The following is a 20,234-nucleotide window of genomic DNA, read 5'->3' as shown; positions in this document are numbered from 1 at the left end:
TTATTGTTGGAAAAAGTTGGTAAAAGCTTTCAACATTATGAATAAGAAGGAAGGTCAATTCCATCAACATCACAATTCACTAAGTCCCCACTTAACCCCATCCCAATTTCTTCCAAATTGATAAGCCAAATTCTACTTTACACATTTTCTTTTTGACCCATAATAGGAATGGGATTTTAATTGCTTATTGTAAAATTTAATGAAAAGAACAAAAATGCTTATGCTTATGCTTTCTTTTCAAATATTAATTTTGTTAACATTTATATATAGGTTTGGTTAAAAAGAAGTGACGATAAGAAGCCAAAGTGATGCCATATTTCTTGGTCCACATTTAAAAAGTTTTCTTTTTTTTTAAATGTAATCCAAAATCTTTATATCTAGCTCCAATAATTTGTGTATCCCCATTCTTTCAAGATCATGCACTAAAACTGTTTATTTGACCACTTTTATGATTTTCACTTTGCTATTATAAATTAAAGTCTGATTACAACTTTTTAGTCCATGCATGCATGTTGACAACAACAACAACAATACCGTACAGTGTAATCCCGCAAGTAGTATATGAGGAGGGTATAATATACGCAGACCATACCTGTATTTCGTAATGATAGAGAGGTTATTTTTCGATAGATCTCTGGCTTAAATAAACATATACAAATATAAACACGAAAAGGAATATTAGAAATAACGAGAATAGCAGTAACAAAATATTGTAACATAAAAGAACAGCAATAATGTCAATAAAATTAATAAATATATGTTTGTAAAATTTTCTATTACCCATCTGCATGGTTAATTGAGGATTATTAATTCGTATGTAAGCAAGAAAATTTTGGTAGGTTCACTTGTGGATTTTCCAAGGGGAATTAATAATCCTCAATTAACAATTTTTTGGCAAGAAAATCCGCAAGAAATTATTTATGTGGATTTTTCATTATATATAGTCCATGTTTTTTTAAAAAAATATATAATTAAATAGTAGTGGTAGCACTTTTCTAGTCATGATTGTGTCGCATTAGGGTGTATTAAAGGAGAAGCGCTCCCTCACTATTAAGTAGCAAGACATTATTTCTTTGTATATATACAATATTTGATTTTTTTCCTGATTGTGTTTTGTGATTTTCACGTTTTAATCTAATGACAATATATTTTGCTGATCATGAGGAAGTACTAAAACTAGTATCCTTAAAGGTCATTAAACTAGGCATTAGCCATAATGAAATGTGCTTGATTCAATTTATTGCTAATTAAACGCTACAACGTTTTTTTTTTCCTCCAAATGTAGCTAGGCCAAATATTCAATCACAAATAAATGGAGGCACAATGTTTTCAACTATATGATAAATTGATCAACTATGTGGCAAATTTAGTCGACATACACAAGTAGTATGAAATTAATTATCACGTTGGAGAAACAAAAATTGATTTCTTATACAATTTTTTCCAATCTTTCTTTTTACTATTATAAATCTAAAGGTGAAAATTTAAAATATAATGTATTGCTGATCAAATTAAAAGTTGACACAACTACTCAATTAGTCATCCATATATAGTTTTGCCACTTAATTTATGATAAAATTAAGGTTGTGTAATTTTCTAAACTATAAGCAAGATATGTGGTACAAGTTGAAATCTCAAATAATTTTTTGTATGATTTTACACGCATTTTGATGTTTACGTCAAGCTAATAATTTATTTAACACATGTATTTATTTCCATATATACTTTAATTTATCACTTATATTCTTGATAATTTATATTATATGGCACAAACACTGAATGCGAGTAAATTTATTAGTATATAACAAGTTCTAACTCAAATTAAATAGAGTTTAATATTTTTCAAAATGTTAAACTATTGTCTCTAACTTTTTGACGATATATAGTTTTAAAAAATTGTGAGTTGTGACCAAATGAAATTACTTGAACATGTAATTTGATTGGAAAAAATATTTAAAATATGGTAACACTAATAACATGTATTTGCTTAATCATGATTATTTTTACTTGGTGGAAAGAAGAGAAGTTAACGTCATATATATCTACTTTTGCTTTAAGTATTTCATAAGCAAAACGAAGCTTCCACGCATTTATATGCTTTAAGCTTTAAAAAAGAAAAAAAAAAAAAGAGCAAGAAAATCTTATTAAGTTTTTTCTTCTTTGTTATTTGATTCAGATTAAGTGTAAACTATTAGCAGTCAAATTCAGAGTTATGAAATATAATTAATAATATTGATTTAGAAAAATAAATTTCTAATATATATTTTTAGAGTGTCAAGTCAATGTGAGTGGAGTAAAATAAAAATGATAAAATTAATGTCAAATTATGTACAATAAATATAAAATCAATGGAATATTACAAGAAATTGTGGACCAAAGATCAGATTTTCCTTAAAAAAAAAAAAATATTGTGTGGGGTGAGTGGTTTAGTACTGCAAAAGCCTTCATTCTTTTACTTTTCACTTTTAGCAGCTTTTCAAATTTAAAATCAATTAATTAATGGCATTAACATGTTTGCTAAAACTATGCTTTTCAGTTTTGGTAGCTTTTCCAAAAAATAAAAAGTTACATTTAATATATAATTGCACAGATATCAAAAGTAGAACGTTAGAAGATGAACCTACCTTAATTGGATAAGATTATGTGTTATATATTGCTGATTTACAAAATCTAAAACATGCTTTTATTTGACTAGAATTTCTTCTTCAAAATCTATTTAATGCTCTTTTATTTTTATTTTTTAAAAAATTAATCATCACAATTTCACTCCATTATTTTTCTTATGTTAACATGCAATAGTTTTAATTGCTGAATCCCATAAAAATTAGTAACATATTTAATTGTAAAAATCATATATTGGCAATTTCTTTGTATCTACGATCACTCAAACAAATTCTAAAATTCTCCAAAAATCAAGGTCCCAAATTGATTCACCTAAACAAAGAATAATTATCATATGATAAAATCTTTTATTCTTGTGTTAAAAACTAAAAAGAAATATATGGAGTATCATTTATAAAAATGCAAAGAATAAAAAGAAGATCTTGATTTTCTTCTGCCACATAAAAAAATGTTCTCATAATCTCATTACAAATATAACTCCAAGTAAATTAATGATTTTTTTTTCCAAAAAATAATTATTAAAAAAATATAAAAAAATGGAATAAGACCCAAGAAAGAATATTTTTGAGATCCCAAGTAAGGGATATATTAATCCAAAAAATGAAGCATCCCATTGTTGGTCATGAGTATACAAGAGTTGTATTACCCAATAAAGCGCCGACAAAATCTCAACAAATATAATATATATATATATATATATTTATAGAAATCTCTCCCTCGTATATTAGTTATCCACATTACTAAATAATTATATCAAATATATTTATTAATTTATAAAATAAAAATAAAATTAACTAAAACTTATTTTCATTTTAATCTTACAATTAATTCTTTCTTAAAGTACAAATAAGTTTGTAAAGTTTTAAAAAGAATCTTAAGAAGTAAATTAATAAAATTACATTTCTTATTTAAGTTGTGTATGATAAACCTTTATACTGTAGTTCGACTATTTTTCAAATCTCTCACATAACAAAAGTTTAGTACATCGAATTGCACTTTATTATAGTATATGATTTTTCTAAAAGGCGTATAACAAAAAAAAAATGAATAACTACTATAAGACGTGTCTATAACAAAAAAAGTAACAACTAATATAACACAGTCGATAGGTGTATAACGAAAAAATAGACAACTAATATAAGACGTGTGTGTAACAAAAAAAGAGCAACTAATATGAGGCAACCGACGGGCGTATAACTAAAAAATGAACAACTAATATAAGATGAATAACGAAAAAAATAGATAATTTATGACATGAGCGTGTAACAAAAACAAACAATTAATACGAGACGGATGTGTAACCAAAAAATGAATAACTAATATGAGATGGATGTGTAATGAGAAAATGGATAACTTATGGCATGAGTGTGTGATGAAAAAAATGATCAACTAATATGAGACAGATATGTAATGAAAAAAATGAATGACTAATATAAAATGGATATAAAAATAAAAAAATAAACAACTAATATGAAATATGTAATAAATAAATAAAATTAATATTAGATGAGTATATAAATAAAAAAAATAAACAACTAATATAAGACGGAGATAACTAGAAGTAATTGACAAGGATCATTACATCTTTTTTGTTACCACATTTACTCCATTCTACAACGTCAACTTTTTAACCCCACCCCCTTCAACCCCACCCACCCCGTACCCCCACCCCAATACCTCAGTATCAGCTGACCAAGATTACAAGAATACTACTATGTACATACATAAAACATTATACCTAGTGTGAGGCTGAGCCTACTAATATTCAAAGGAGCAGTTCTTTCATATTTGTCTAAGTACTATTTATTTTTACAGATTGTCACATTGACACAGTACCAACTAGAGAGAGTGAATGACAAAGGATGAACAAGAAAGGAAATGGGGTAACAGAGAATGAAGCAGCTACTTGTTTTTTTTTTTTAACAATCATAGCTGCTAATTAATCTTAGGGTAATTTTCTGCTAATCTTTGGTTTATGTTATAAAGATCCAAAATTTATTTTATGTTTGCTTGTTTCTTGAGGATCCCTCACTTGTGGAATTTCACTGGGTATGATGTTGTTGTTGTTGTTGTTTCTTGAGGATCATTTGTTCTAAGTTCTTGATGTGGACTGTTTTTTTTTTTTTTTTTTTTTTTTTCTGTTTTTAAGGTTGTGTGTATCAATGTAACTTCTTTAATCAGTTCTTTTTGCTTCAAGATTTTGTTATTCTGGTGTTTTTTTTTGATTTAATTCATAAAAAAGATCGATTTTTTTTGTGGTTTTTAGTCTTGCCCATCTGCTCAGAATCTTCACTTGTTTAATCAGTTTTTTGCTTCAAGATTTTGTTTTTATGGGGTTTTTGATTCAATTCATGAAAAAGATTTGATTTTTTGTAGTTTAGTCTTGCCCATTTGCTCAGAATCTTCACTTTTTTAATCAGTTGTTTGGCTTCAAGATTTTGTTTTTCTGGGGTGTTTTGATTTAATTCATAAAAAAGATTGATTTTTTTGTTGTTTTAATCTTGCCCATTTGGTCAAAATCTTTAGCTTTCATGTTGGGGTTTTGTAAATCTTGATAATTAGGAAAAAAGGGTCTTGGTTAATTAAGAGTTGATGAAAATTTGTCCATTCTCATTTTGCTACTTGATAAGTCTATTTATGAAGCCTTGATCAGAATTAGAAGTTCCCCTCTTTCTTGTATATACTTGGTAAATCTTGTCAATTGGTGAATTCTTGGAAAATTCTGTTAAATTATGATGTGCACATCAATTGAATTTTTACTAGATATGCTTATCTAACAGCCTCTCTATCTCTGAGTTAGGGGTACACTCTACCTTCGCCGGGCCCCAGTTGTGGGATTATACTTGATTGATGTTGTTGTACTTTTAAGAAGTTCATAGCTTCTAATTAACAGTTTGTAAAGTATGAGAGTTGATTCTCAGTCAGTCCTTTCTTCACCTGTTCAGGTTGTCTTTGGTCCACTGGCATTGAAACTTTAAGTTGAAAAGTAACTGTAGTTGCAGCTGTTGGTTGTGCTTTGGCATATCTACAGAGGCACAAAGCAGGTACTTTGGAATGATTCACATAGTTTTCATCCCTAGGCTTTGATCCTGTACCCCGAAATTAAATGTCTTTCTTCTTCTTAATTTGTTGTTCTTTTTCTTTTTCTTGCACGGGTTTGGTGGCCAGTAATTTGCAAAGATAAATCCAGTTGTTTTTTTGTTCTTTGCTGGAGTCATGGCAGCCTTGCCGCATTCCGACTCCAGGCGCAAGTACTCGTGGTGGTGGGATAGTCATATCCCTAAGAACTCAAAATGGCTTCAAGATAATCTTACTGGTGAGTATCTTTCTACTTGGTTCCTCTTGTTTTTGTTCTCATTGCCCTGCAGAAGTTTCTTATTTTCTTGATACATTTTTATGCACTCATTTTTTTCAAGCGAACTAGATCTCTAGTGTTCTTGATTGTGTCTTCTATGTTGTCCATTTGATGTTTGTTTTTTTCTTACTGAATCATAGATATGGATTTCTCGGCAATAGCTCTAATTAAACTATGATAGTCGGACTGATACCATCTGCTTCAGGCATTCATGAAAGCATCTAAGAGAAACAAATACATTTGCCACCTAGTGCTTGCTATGTTTTCTATTATATTGTATTGAAAGATTTCATGCTCGCTCAGTGCATCCCTTTTCGTTCTCAAAATTTTTTTCATTCACACTCAGATTGTACTTGCTCAAATTTGTCTCGCTTTATGCCTTTACCATAAGATTCTGTATTCAAACAATGTAGTCATTGTGGGGCATATGTATATGATTTGCTTGGGAATTGGGTTACCTACAATTTTGGGGGTTTTCAGAGAGTAACGGTGAAGTTCCATGTGACCTATAGGTCATGGATTTGAGCAGAAGCAGCCACTGACCCTTGCATCAGGGTAGGCTGCCTAGATCACACCCCTTTGGTGTGCAGCTATTCCTCCGGCGTGCATGAAGGGGGATGCTTCTTGCACTGTGCTGCCTTTTTTTCAAGACGAGAGGTTTTCCACCTAAGTATTTAATTGTGTATCATTGTTCTATTTGCCTTCTTTATATTTGCACGAAATAGTTGGAATGCCTACATAACTTATCTTTCTGCCCAAAAGCAAGACTACCATTCCAGGGATTTGCCTCGCATCAATGTTCTAGCTATTGTTTACATTAACCCCCCTCCTGAGGCAGATCTTCTGCGAATGATGTTTTGGGCTGCCCTTCACAAACTAAAGCTATAATAGCAAAGTCTTGTGAAAAATGCTCCAAAAATCCTTTCATTTCTCTTTGAAGGCCTTTGTCCTACTTATAGTATCTGTCCTCCAGCCTATACTTGTGTTTTTATTAACCAAGAACACATGCTCAACGGGATCAGTCGGCTAGAGAGCGGGGCTATTCTTCTTCCGGGGAGACAAAGTCGTCCCTTCTACTGACGGAGCCCTCAGTTCGGGGGCCTTCGTCAACATGTTACGAAGCTCCAGTCTTCGGTGGAGGGAAGCTGGATCTACTCAGAAGTAGAGTAGCTGTACTTGCCTTTTTCTTAGAGTGGATTGAGGAAGAGAACTCAGATGAGAACGTATTTGCCTTTTTGATGGATAACACATTCTGATGATCTTTGATAAGTAGGTATGCATACCTATAGGTCCTTAGTAGCAGTGAAAGAAAAAGGACCAATTTCAGTCAACATTTGATTCACATACCAAGTATTTTCATTTTGTCAAAATAGAGTTAATTTCAAGTATGTTTAAGAATTAGTTTTACCTCCCCAAAAAAGTCTGCAAAATTTGTCTCTTCTGTTTCCCTATAACTTGACGCTTACTGTTTTCAAATCCGACTGCCTCCCTATCTTGTGTATGTAATACAAAGTGCTCCACCTGCGTAGTGCATGTGATAGAGAACCTTGCCTATTATTTCCTTATAAAAACTGTTTCATGTAATCGAAGTATTTATTAGTGCCCAACTCTTGCACAATTTATGCAAACACTTATTGGATCCATGTTTGCTAACCTCAACTAACTCTGTTTTCATTCAGCCTCGCACATTCACTGCGTCCATTTATTAACCACCTAGATTAGATATCCTACCATATGTGTATATATTACAGTGGCTTAAGAGACTAAATGCAAGTTAAGATTGACCTTTTGAAATGAAACATATCAAGTTCGTACCACCAATTTGTCCCTAGAATGTCATACTAGGTATCTGGTTAGAGCATCGAAAGGTATGCTCTAAATTGTTGCAGAAGTTGCTGGAACTCTGTTTGTTTTACTGGAAAAGTTTGTATTAATTCTTTGTCATGGTTTGTCTCATCCAAACTGACGTAATTAACCTGTTTTTATTTCTTATTTTCACAGAAATGGATTCTAAAGTGAAGGCAATGATCAAACTCATTGAAGAAGACGCTGATTCATTTGCAAGAAGGGCTGAAATGTACTACAAGAAAAGGCCTGAGCTAATGAAATTAGTTGAGGAGTTCTACAGGGCATACCGGGCGTTAGCTGAAAGATATGACCATGTATCAGGGGAGCTTAAGCAGGCCCAGAAAACCATGTCAGAGGCATTTCCCGACCAAATACCCTTTCTTCTTGAAGATTCGGCAGTGAAATCTTCCGCACAGGGGGCAGAGCCACAGAGTCCAGATGTGTTGCATGGAGCTCATGCTTCGCCTGATATGGGTGACTTGCATCAGCATGCTGTTGGGTTATTGCTGTCAAGAATGCATGCTGTACAAAAGAGTGGATCTTATAGTGGTGATGATAAGGGAACAAGTGAGTGGGGTCTAAAACAATTGCAGGAGATGCTTGGGGCTGGAGAAGAAATTCTAAAGAACTCGAAGTTCCTTGAGGGAACGTTAAAGAAAGGATTGCACAGCAATACAGAGGAAAAAGAACAAAGTTTGAATTCTCAAGTATCTGAATTATCAATTGAGAATGAAAACCTCAAGTCCAAAATTCTGGCGGAGTCAGAGCGTGCAGGTCAAGCTGAAGGTGAAGTTCAAATGCTGAAAGAAGCCCTAGCTGGCGTGGAGGCGGAAAAAGAAACTACATTCCTGCAATATCAGCAATGCCTGGAAAAGTTGTCTGCTGTAGAGAGGGATCTCAGTGCTGCACACAGGGACTCCCTTAAGTTCAATGAACGGGCCAGTGAAGCGGGAAATGAAGCTCAGAAGTTGAAGGAATCACTTATCAAACTGGAGGCTGAAAGAGATGCTGCTTTGAGCAAACACAAGGAGTATTTGGAACGGATATCCAGCTTGGAGGATAAGGCTTCTCAAGCACATGAAGACACAAAAGGAGTAAATGAGCGAGCAATTAAGGCAGAAAGTGAAGTTCAGCATCTGAGGAATGAGATCTATAAATTAGAGTCTGAAAAGGATTGTTACTTTCATCAGTACAAACAATGCGTGGAAAAGATATCTGAACTGGAGAAAAAACTCTTACTGTCAGAGGAAGAATCCAAACTTCTTAGTGAGAAAGCTGATAGAGCTGAAAGTGAGATAAAGAAACTGAAAGAGCTTGTTATGGAGCTAAAAGAGAATAAAGAAGCCTCAGTCCGCGAGTATAAAAGCTGTCTGGAGAAAATATCCAAACTTGAGAATGAACTATCCTGTGCACAAGAGGATGTAAAACGTCTCAACGGTGAGCTTTCAGTGGGTGCTGCTAGGCTTAGAAATGCTGAAGAGAAGTGTGTTCTGCTGGAGACATCAAATCAGTCATTGCACTCTGAGGCAGATAACCTGGCAAAGAAGATAACTATGAAAGATCAAGAGCTTTCTGAGAAGCAAAGGGAGCTGGAGAAACTTCAAAGTGATTTGCAAAATGAGCACTTAAGGCATGCACAAATTGAAGCCTCGCTTTTGGCTTTGCAGAACTTGCACTCTCAATCTCAAGAGGAGCAGAAAGCGCTGGCATTGGAGCTCAAAAATGGCCTTCAGCTTTTGAAGGACATGGAAACAAGCAAAAATAGTTTGGAGGATGAACTTCGGAGAATGAAGGATGAAAATCAAAGCCTGAGTGAACTGAAATTGTCCTCGACATTCTCACAGGAGAATCTGGAAAATGAAATCCTTAGCCTGAGGAAGATGAAAATGAGACTTGAAGAGGACGTTGCTGAACAAGTGGAACTTAATAACAACCTTCAGAAAGACATTTCACGTTTGAAGGAAGAAATCAAGGACCTAAACAGGAGCTATCAGGCTTTGGTGGAGCAAGTGAAGGGTGCAGGTTTAAACCCTGAGTGTATTGAGTCTTCAATAAAGATCTTGCAGGAAGAAAGCTCCGAGCTGCGAGTAATCTCTGAGAAGGACAAAAAGGAGAAAGAACTCCTTCATAAAAAGCTGGAGGACATGGATGAACTTCTGAGAAAGAAAGCTGTTTTGGAGAGTTCCCTCTCAGATGTGAATGGCGAGTTGCAGGGATCTCAGGAGAAGGTGAGAGCACTTCAAGAGTCTTGCCAAATTCTCAATGGAGAAAAATTGACACTTGTTGCTGAGAAAGGTTCTTTGCTATCTCAGTTGCAAATTATAACTGATAGCATGCAGAAACTCATAGAGAAAAATGCTGTTCTTGAAAACTCTCTTTTTGGTGCAAAAGTTGAACTTGAAGGTCTGAGGGAAAAGTCCAAGGGGTTAGAGGAGATCTGCCAATTGCTGAAGAATGAGAAGTCCAATCTTCTTGCTGAAAGAGGTAGCCTAGCGCTTCAGTTGGAAAATACTGAGCGGAAACTAGAATACCTGGAATCAAGATTTACAGGATTGGAGGAAAAATATACTTGCCTGGAAAAGGACAAAAAAGCAACTAGTTTAGAAGTAGAAGAACTGAGAGTTGCAGTTGGAATAGAGAAACAAGAAAGGGCCAAACTTACTCATCACAGGGAGACCCGATTACTTAGTATGGAGAACCATATTCATCTCCTACAAGAAGAAAGCAAGTGGAGGAAGAAAGAATTTGAAGAGGAGATTGACAGAGCTGTGAAAGCCCAGTGTGAAATTTTCATCCTGAAGAAATTCATACAAGACATGGAAGAAAAGAATTATGATTTATTGGTCGAGTGTCAGAAACATGTTGAGGCCTCAAAATTGGCTGACAGGCTGATTACAGAGTTAGAGAATGAAAGCCTTGAGCAACAGGTAGAAGCAGAAGTCTTGCTAGACGAAATCGAAAGATTGAGACTTGGGATATATCGGGTTTTCAACGCCCTTGACAATGACTCTGATTTAGTATCTGAAGATAAGGTGGAAAATGTACAAGTATTTCTGCATCATATTTTGGGCAATATCGAGGATCTAAAATGTTCACTCAGAGAATGTGAGGATGATAAACAGCAGGTATTTGTTGAAAACTCTGTTCTTATAACTTTACTTGCACAGCTGAAATCGGAGGCCCTTGAACTTGAGTCAGTGAAGAAATCTGTAGAGAAGGAGTTCAACATCATGGCACAGAAGCTTGGCACAGTGCAGAAAGACAATCACGAACTTCTAGAGATGAATAAGAAATTGGGACTGGAAGTGAGCAAAGGCAGTCAACTAACTGCTGTACTTGATGCAGAGGTTGGGAGTCTCTCTGTCAAGCATGATCAGTTGCAGACAGCTTATGTTGAATTAAAAAAGAAATACTCCCAAGTTCTTGAGGAGAATAGAGCTTTGTTGCAAAAGGTCACAGAGATCAAGGAGGAGAAATTGATGGTGGGGCAGGAAAATGATACCCTTTTACTCGATACACTTGCTCTTAGCAATCTCTCTACAATTTGGATGAGTTTTGGTAGTGAGAAATCTGCTGAGCTGAAGTCAATATGTGAAGATATGCACAATTTTCATGGTGTAATCAGTGACTTCGACAAGGAAATGGGCATATTGAAGGAGAAGCTGGAGATAAAGGAAACTGAAAACTTACTCCTGAAGGAATCAGTTCAAAGACTGGAAGTGGAGCTACATGAAGCCAGGGAATCTAATGTTCATTTGAAGTTGGAACTTTCCACTGGAAAAGAATTGATTGATAAGCAGGAAGCAGGACTCTTGGAAGCCAAGCAGAAGCTTATAGCATCTGAAAATTTGAACTCAGAATTGTGTAGGACGTTGGATGTGCTAAAAACTGATCGGCAAGAATCCATGCAGACAAATGAAATTCTAGAAAAGAAGATAAGTGAAGTAACAAGTACAAATACTGCTCAAAACCAAGAAATTGAAGTCCTTCGGGAAGTGAATATGAACTTGGTAACTGAGCTGGGTAAGTTGCATGAAGAAATTGAAGAGCAACGAATGCGAGAAGAATATCTGAGTTCGGAGCTCCAAGAGAAAAACTATGAATTTGAACTATGGGAGGCAGAGGCAGCAACCTTTTATTTTGATCTCCAGATCTCCTCCATTCGTGAAGTACTACTGGAAAAAAAAATGAATGAGTTGACTGAGGTGTGTGAAAGACTCGAGGATAAAAATGCTTCCAAAGATTTGGAGATTCAACAGATGAAAGGACAAATGATTTCGATGGAAGGTGAAGTTGGAGAACTGAAGTCACAGTTACATTCATATGCTCCTGTAATTGCTTCTCTAAGGGATGACATTGTTTCACTTGAGGAAAATGCTCTGCTCCTCGTGAAACTTAATCTAGCTCGTTCTCAGGAATCAAAGGTAATGTACTTTCTCATGTGTAAGCGGTGTTGGTTATTTTCTTTTTCTCTATATTCGGATTTGAATGGAACTCTGGTCTTTCTGTAAATGCCCATTGCTTTACAAATCAATAAGTTATTTGATTGCTTTAAAGTTTCCGCCATATTTGCTGAAAGTCATAACGTGCAATAGATTGTCAATGGATATCTAGTTGAACAAACATTACTTTAACAATGATATTGTATTGCGGAGTTGACTTGTGGGTATATTGAAACCTATTTGGAAATTTAATCAAGTGCTCCAGAACTTATATCACAGGAGCATCAACATTCCTAAGTGTTATTCTTGTTTACTTCCTGTGTTCTTCAGCTTTAAGCTGAGGATGTAGCAATTATCTCCAATTTTTTACTGAAATTTGTTCTTGCTTCATGTATTTGCAGTATGTTGAAATTGAGGTTCTGTCAGATCAAATTAGCTCCAACAAGCTGACGGATGGTCAATCTATCATGCCAAAAGGCGTTCTTGATTTGCAGGAGCTGAGGACAAGGATTAAAGCAGTTGAGAAAGTAGTGGAAGACATTAACAAGCCTGTTTTGCATCAGCCTTTACATCACATTAAGCCTGGTCGAAATAGTTCTGCGAGTGAAATTGAGTCAATAAAATCTCGGCCCAGTTTGGATCGAGAGAAGCATGAGGTTGCAGGAAGGAGTCGTCACCAGAAGGAGCATGAAGATGACCGTAACCGACGAAAGACAAAACCCAAGTCGCCTGAAGTCAAAATTGGGACGCTGATGAAAGATATACCACTTGATCATGTCTCTGATAGCTCACCGGAAAGAATTAAAAGAGCTCATTCAGCTGCGGCGAGAGTAGATGATCAGATGCTTGAGCTCTGGGAAACTGCAGATGGCAGCAGCCTCAGTCGTAGCGTGAATGATTTGAAGAAACGGGCAAATCATCCAACCGTGGGGCCTGTCACGCACAACCAATTCAAGAATTTGGAGTGGAGGGGCAAACATCCACCTACGGAATCAGAAGTGGAGAAGGAGTTGGGTGTGGACAAAGAGTTATCAATGAACTCGTTCGAGGCAAATCAAGAAACGAACAAGAAGATTCTCCAGCGACTTGCTTCTGATGCAGAGAAGTTGATGAGTCTTCAGATGACTGTCGATAACCTGAGAAGAAAATTGGAGGCAAACAAAAAGGCAAAAAAACCCAAAAATTTTGATTTTGAGACGGTTAAGGAGCAGCTACAAGAAGTCGAGGAAACAGTCGTGCAGCTGGTGAATTTGAATAGCCAATTGATGAAGAGTACAGAGGAAAGTACATCATATTCTCCAAGCAGTGGTTCAGCAGACTCGAAAGAGGTCATGAATATCCGTCAAAGGAGAGTTTCAGAACAGGCAAGAAAGGGGTCTGAGAAGATTGGACGGGTGCAACTAGAGATTCAGAAAATTCAGTACATTTTGCTGAAACTGGACGACGATAAGAAAAGCAAAGTCAGGAGCAAATTTTCCAGGAGCAGCACGGGCATCATACTGAAGAACTTCATTCATATCGGAAGGAGGAACAATGAGAAGAAAAAGAAGGGTCATATGTGTTGCTTTAGACCTTCCAGCAGCAGCAGCGGCAGCCATAGCAGCAGCATCAGATATCGTGTCTAATGGTTCTAACCTGTTCTTTCTGATTTCATAAGGGTAACTCTATCCTTGTTTAGTTTTAGGTGAACTGTTAAGAGTTAGATTGGATCCGATCCAAATAAGCTTGCTCATGGCTACTGTTTTCGATCATTTAGACTTTTTAACTGCCTAAAGAATTTTAGCAATGCTTTGTGTTTTGTAATTTTAATCTTTCTGAAACTCTCTAAAGTGTTAATCAGTTATTGGTATCATGTAGATTTCTGCAAAAGCCAGCTTCTCTATATAGCATACCAAAATTCCTTCTGTCATGGTTTCTGAAGTACAGGCAAACTAGAAACAAATAGATTTTAAATGACCTCAGAAGGTTGTGGAACACGTATTAGGGTATTAGGGTAGAAGGTTAGTAGGTAGGAGTGCTTTGTCTTGTTTTTCGTTCATACTGATAGTCGTAGTATTAATCTTCTAGTTTCTTGTCCTTCATTTTTGTTACTATATGTTGTTTCTTGTAATTTGACTATCATACTGTTTTGGTTACTATTTGTTGATTCTTGTACTTCGATTATCATTTGTCGTCGTTTTTTGAGTCGATGATTTATCGAACATAGCCTCTTTACCTCTAAGGTAGGAGTGAGGTCTGCGTACCTCAACCCCGTTTTATGGAATTACACTTGCATGTTGTTGTAGTCTTGATATTGGCAAAACTGAAAAAAACAAGCTGTGCAAAACTGGTCTATTTTATCTTCCACAATTCTCCCGGCTTATATTAGAATAGTTACAATAATGTAGAAGAGACTCCAGTATTTAGAGTTGGAAATAATTTATTCATAGATATTATCGAAAAAAACTTTGGTAACTTTTACAATCTTGGTCGAGGATTTCTCAAAAACAGCCTCTCTACCGCTGAGGTAGAAGTACGATACACTCTACATTGCATACATTGTTTCGACTTGATTCAATTTTTATGCAAAAAAAACTGATTGTTTCGACTTCATCATCAATAAGGAAAATCAAGACTTAGAGTGAAATACTTTCAAACTTTCAAGGACAGGTAAGTTTATAGTGTTTTAGTGAAAGGTTAAAACGAATCTTGATTGAGGTTCTATTCTATTGAAAACAGCCTCTCAACCTTTGTACCTTCAAGGGAAGAGCACGATACACTCTACACTGGATACATTGTTGTAACTTCTACAATCTCACAGGATAAAAGAATCTAATTCAATTTTTATGCAAAAAGCTGATTGCTTCGACTTCAACATCAATAAAAAGAATCAAGACTAAGAAGTGTAATACTTTCAAACTCTCAAAGTTCAGAGATGGACATTAAGACTATAACATTGTTCTAGTCCATGAACATTTAGACTATAACATCTTCACCTCAACAACTAACATTATTCTTATACACCATTATAGACTATAACAATGTTCTAGTCCATGGAACATTCAGAATCAAATTCAGTGATGGAAGAATTTCAATTGACCAATTGATCACATCACTCTATATTAGTCACTCCACCTACTGGTTCAAATTTTACAACTTCATTGTCACAACTCAATGACAATCATGAAGGAATAAAATATTACACAATGCACAGATGATAATAGGGTCAACTTTAAAAGCATTGAAGGCCAGAATTGCAGTGCCATTTACTGAAAAATGGTAAACATATTTCAAGGAGTGAGAAATATCATAATGTAGTATATAATTGCCTCTAAAATTTGTTGCTAAACTCTCAAGACATGAAGGTAATCTACTGACTCATTTAATGAAAAACAAAAACAATGAAAACCGAGAACAAGTTCATAAAACAGATTATGAAAATCATAACATAGTTAAGCTCCAACAACTTCAGTTGGCTCAGCTACAACGTCCTCTGCTGGTCTATCCACCTTCACACCGATATCTTCTGAGTAATCACCGTGAACCTACCACAACCAAGAAACAATATTAATCACATTCAAGTTTTCCTACTCCGTCACAAACAGCTTTAGATGTTGAAGCATTAGTACACTTCAGATGAAAAAGTAAAGAGTTTGGTGATATGATAGTGACAAACAAATGGAAATTAACATTACTGGAGATGGGAACAATAGAATTACCTCCATCAGCCTGCCAAGGTCAAACTTTGGAGCCTTCAAGATCTTGACTTTGCGAATGAACACATTCTGCAATGGGTAGATGCTTGATGTTGCCTTCTCAATCTCTCTGCCAATTGATTCAGGAATGAACTTCAGGACCAAGTCTTTCAAATCACACGATTGTGCCTGGTTAACCATGATCTCACGCATCTTGCGACGGATCTAAAAACCATGATACAAGAAGGGGAAGTGTAAGCACTAGTAATCATCCCTACATTATTTCTATTGCTTAATGACTTGTGCACATCAAAACGAATACTTGAGAAAATTTAAACAAAGCATTTCCATTTATCATGGAACTAACATTGATATATCACAACTAGAACAATACTTGTTCAGATTTGAAGAAAGCATTAGCATTTACCTGGCGAATCTGGCTTGACTGTGCGTAGCAAGTTCTTTTTTGTTGGTTTGGGCGCTTTTTGGTAAAGCCAATGCAGAACATTCTCAAGGTGTAACTATCAGTTGTCTTAACATCAACATGAGCCTCAATCAATGATTGCCATTTCTTTACCAGTGACCTCAACTTATCTGTGGTGAAGTCCATACCATAAAAGTTTGTCAGGACATTTCTTCCTTGGACATCTTCAGCTCTCAGACGAATCTTCCTGAAGGAGTTATCTTCGTCATTCTGAAGATCAGCCAATGACACTTCGAACACACGATGCTTCAGGCCTTCTGAAGCAATCTGGAATGAACAAATAACGTTATAATCTGTTGAATTGTCTTTCTTTGATATAGTTCACAGCGTCATATAAACTACTATGGCTAGAAAAAAGGGTGAATCCAGTCTTTTTTTTTTTTGCTTTCCTAACAATTGTGAATCAAGAAGCTAGCAATACTATGCCCATAATTTAGCCCAATTTGACACAAACTCAGAAGAGGTTTCCAATATTTAACCAAATTTATGTCAAAAATCAATCGTTCCTTCTCTATTCTGGCAGACAGCACTATTTCAGCTTCAGCAAGTTCACTTTCATTTAATATAGATGGCATTTTCACGCGGCGACTTGCCCAGATGCCAAGCTTCATCTATATTTTTCAATTGGGTGTTAATGACTATAGTCAACATTCTTAACCATGTTTAAAGCCTTAAGGAATACTTGCAGATTTCTCAGTTACACCATATATACTAATCCCACTATACAAAGCACACGCATTTAGCACAATGACACATCAGATCCGACTAAAAGATGTTTCTAAGCCAGTAAACATCATTTATTGATTACAAACTACAGTTAGTCAATAACTTTAATTACTCAACTAATATTCAAAATCACATAAGCAAACCCCTAAGATACCTATCCATCTTTAACATATCCAAACTAATATATACTGGAATGTCATAATGTAGTGATAAATATTCTTAAAACCAAAATTAAGCAAATAATCACCTTTGTACCCTGTGTACGGGTAACAAGGGTCTTCCCAACATTGCGGACAGCAAATACTGATGGAGCCTTGATATCATACCAATCCTTTTTAGCATATGGATCAGCTCTGGATCCACCAAAAAGAATCAAATCAAAAACTTAAACATTTCATACATATTTTAACAAAATAACCAGAACACAACATACAAAAAGATTGAAACTTTGGCATTAGAACTAAGCAAAAGGGAAGATCCAACAAATAACCAAAAGAAAAGGGATCTTTACACAAATAGCTGGTTGGATTCACTGTTTACTTTTCCTAGCCGGTACACATAGATTATACACTAAGGGGTTGTTTGTTACCTAGTTAGAATTATGCAGACAAAGATTATACACCTAGTTAGAATCATGCAGGTATTACTTATGTAGGTACTAGTTATGCAGGTATTAGCTTTTCCATCTTTTACCCCTGCATAAGCTAACACACCGATTCCTTTGTAACTTGTACATGTACTATCAATGTTATACGTAATAACTTACTTCCTGCCCAGCTACCAAACATTGTTCAATTTATACAAAAATTGATACACAGGATAAGTTGTTTCATTACTAGCTAGCTACAAACCCACACACTAATTATACGTTGTTATATACATGGATTATACATATATTATACACCCTGTGGCAACCATTCGAGTAAATTCTTCAAAAGAAGACAACAAAAAGAACATTTCAAACCATTTTTTAATAAATACCCAGATTACAAAAGACAAAAAAGATTCAAACTTTACTTTTAAAAGAAAATCCTAAAGGGAAAAAAAAGAAGAAGATCTTACGCTTTCTTCTTTCCTCCTTTCTTGCCTTTGGAAATTCTCTTGTTCTTTCTGTAATACAACAAAATTTGCAAAAATAGGTTAGAGATAAAGCATATGAAAATGTGATTTTAGAGTTAGAAAGACAGAGAGAGAGTGTGTGCATACCCGACGGCCATGGTCGAGCTTCTGAGTTGTGATGATGGTAAGACAGAAGAACACAAAGACGGCTGCAATGCTAAAACCCTATTGTATTTTATGCTTACTTATTTAGTACAGGGACATCTATTGGGCTTTTTGTTTTTGTTAGTTATGGACTGCTAATAAATGGGCTCAGCCATTTTTAAGCAACTAAATTTTACATATATACCGACATGTTTATCATTAATTACTAAAAATCCCAACATTTGACCTCTGATGATACAAGTTAATTACATTAGATACATACTGCGGATACATGTATCTAATGTGATTAACTTGCATCACAGTAGATACATACATTAGATACATGTAAGGTTAACTTGCATCTCAGAAATAGTAAAAATATAAAATGTTGGGATTTAAGTAATTTTTAAGAAGGGGGGATTTTTTGAAGTTTAAATAGTTATGTTGTGGTTTTAGGTAATTTTTCCTTTAAACAAAGACAATTTTTCACAAATAGCACTCCTTTGTTGTTGATTTAGATAGCAACATAAATCTCAGACAGTTTGGAGTTTAACAACAAAAAATTTTGACATGTTACAGAATTATTGAAACATTTGAAGTTGATTCTATCGAGATACATAATTAGCTCTTGATGCATTCAACGAAGATACATTTTCTCCTTTGTAAAGATACATAATTAGCTTTCGATACATTTTTTGTCCGATTTTTGGTCTGTCAAGTACATAATATATTCAACTAAGACACATTTTTTCTTTCGTAAAGATATATAATTAACTCCCGATATATTTTTTTCGATTTTGGGTATGTCGAGATACACAATTAGCTTCCGATACATCCATCGACGATACAATATAATTAGTTAAGATTTTTGTAATTACTTTGTAAGGGTAGGGATTTGTGCAAATATAATAAATTAAGGTGTATGTCTATGTTATTCTTTTTAAAATTTATAAGCTAAAAGCTGTAAATTAGGGATACCTTACTCTTGATTTTTGATTTATTTTACACCTTTTGACCTAAAAGTGAGTTGAAACACAGTTTTTAGCTTTTTCAAACATCACTAATTAAAAGCATTTAAAAGTCAAAATCACTTAAAAATAAGTCAATTCAAACACCCCTTTAGCATTATAGTGATACTTTTGATAATTACAGATATGTGACACTACTTCTGAAATTCGCTCTGCATCTCATATACAACTTTTTTAAAATTCGTGTTATATCTAAGGTACGACCTTTTGAAATTCGCATTGTGTCACTGATATAACAATTTTCTTATATATGTTCATCCAATTTCAATATTGTATATGTCGGTTCAATTTAATTGGATACACTTTATCTATTCATTCAATAATAGGCATACTTAATTTGTGGACTCGATTGGCTCCTTTCTTTGAGTTTAGAAAATAAAAAAGATGCCAACAACCATAGACATAAACTCAGTCAATAATCATAGATGCTACAATAACAATAATATCAACATATCCAATGGGATTTAGAAAAAATAAAATGTGTATAAATTTTATTCGTGCCTTGTGAGATAAATAGGTTATTTTCTATAGACAACGTTCAAAAAAAACATTCTAAATCTTATTTGAAAAATACAAGATGAACAATCGGAGGTACTCATTTTAGTAATTATGCTTAGAATACATGTGAAATTTATGTTATAAATTCATCCTTACTGGTATAAAAATAGTACATAAAGTTGATTCTTTTTTCTTCTATGCACTATTAGCATATATTAGACCCTATTTTGTGAGATTTTACTGAATAAGTTGTTGTTGCACTATTAGCATCTAAATCATAACCGGGGAAGCTACACTGCTAATCAAACAAAGTTTGTGAGGGTATTAGCTTCTGACCATTTGCCTAAAATAGTA

At 34.5% G+C, this 20,234-nt stretch overlaps 2 protein-coding genes across 2 annotated transcripts; one reads left to right on the top strand and one right to left on the bottom strand.

Annotated features, from left to right (window-relative positions):
- Nucleotides 1–4,338: 4,338 nt before the first annotated feature.
- LOC107864149 (protein NETWORKED 1A) lies at nucleotides 4,339–14,136 on the top strand. Its single transcript, XM_016710434.2, has 5 exons — nucleotides 4,339–4,572; nucleotides 5,568–5,666; nucleotides 5,791–5,938; nucleotides 7,979–12,249; nucleotides 12,669–14,136. The coding sequence occupies exons 3-5, from the start codon at nucleotides 5,839–5,841 to the stop codon at nucleotides 13,890–13,892; spliced, it is 5,595 nt and encodes a 1,864-aa protein (XP_016565920.2). The 5' UTR covers nucleotides 4,339–4,572; nucleotides 5,568–5,666; nucleotides 5,791–5,838; the 3' UTR covers nucleotides 13,893–14,136.
- A 1,351-nt stretch (nucleotides 14,137–15,487) lies between these two features.
- Nucleotides 15,488–18,528, bottom strand: LOC107864150 (40S ribosomal protein S3a). Its single transcript, XM_016710435.2, has 6 exons — nucleotides 18,358–18,528; nucleotides 18,214–18,261; nucleotides 17,399–17,504; nucleotides 16,369–16,692; nucleotides 15,966–16,166; nucleotides 15,488–15,791 (listed from the first exon to the last, which is right to left on the bottom strand). Exons 1-6 carry the CDS (start codon nucleotides 18,366–18,368, stop codon nucleotides 15,699–15,701), a joined length of 783 nt encoding a protein of 260 aa, XP_016565921.1. The 5' UTR covers nucleotides 18,369–18,528; the 3' UTR covers nucleotides 15,488–15,698.
- Nucleotides 18,529–20,234: the final 1,706 nt, after the last annotated feature.

This window comes from Capsicum annuum, chromosome 3 (assembly GCF_002878395.1).
Source record: "Capsicum annuum cultivar UCD-10X-F1 chromosome 3, UCD10Xv1.1, whole genome shotgun sequence".
Lineage (NCBI taxonomy): Eukaryota > Viridiplantae > Streptophyta > Magnoliopsida > Solanales > Solanaceae > Capsicum > Capsicum annuum.
Note: the sequence above shows the minus strand (reverse complement) of the source record. Positions and strands in the feature narration are given on the sequence as shown.

Coding starts and splice junctions, on each gene's coding strand:
- LOC107864150 (XM_016710435.2), bottom strand. Junction 17,505..18,213: donor AAAGGAGGAAAGAAGAAAGC/GTAAGATCTTCT, acceptor TGGTGGATCCAG/AGCTGATCCATATGCTAAAA. Junction 16,167..16,368: donor AGTCAAGCCAGATTCGCCAG/GTAAATGCTAAT, acceptor CATGGTTTTTAG/ATCCGTCGCAAGATGCGTGA.
- LOC107864149 (XM_016710434.2), top strand. CDS start 5,839: ATGGCAGCCTTGCCGCATTCCGACTCCAGGCGCAAGTACTCGTGGTGG. Junction 5,939..7,978: donor GCTTCAAGATAATCTTACTG/GTGAGTATCTTT, acceptor TTATTTTCACAG/AAATGGATTCTAAAGTGAAG. Junction 12,250..12,668: donor CTCGTTCTCAGGAATCAAAG/GTAATGTACTTT, acceptor ATGTATTTGCAG/TATGTTGAAATTGAGGTTCT.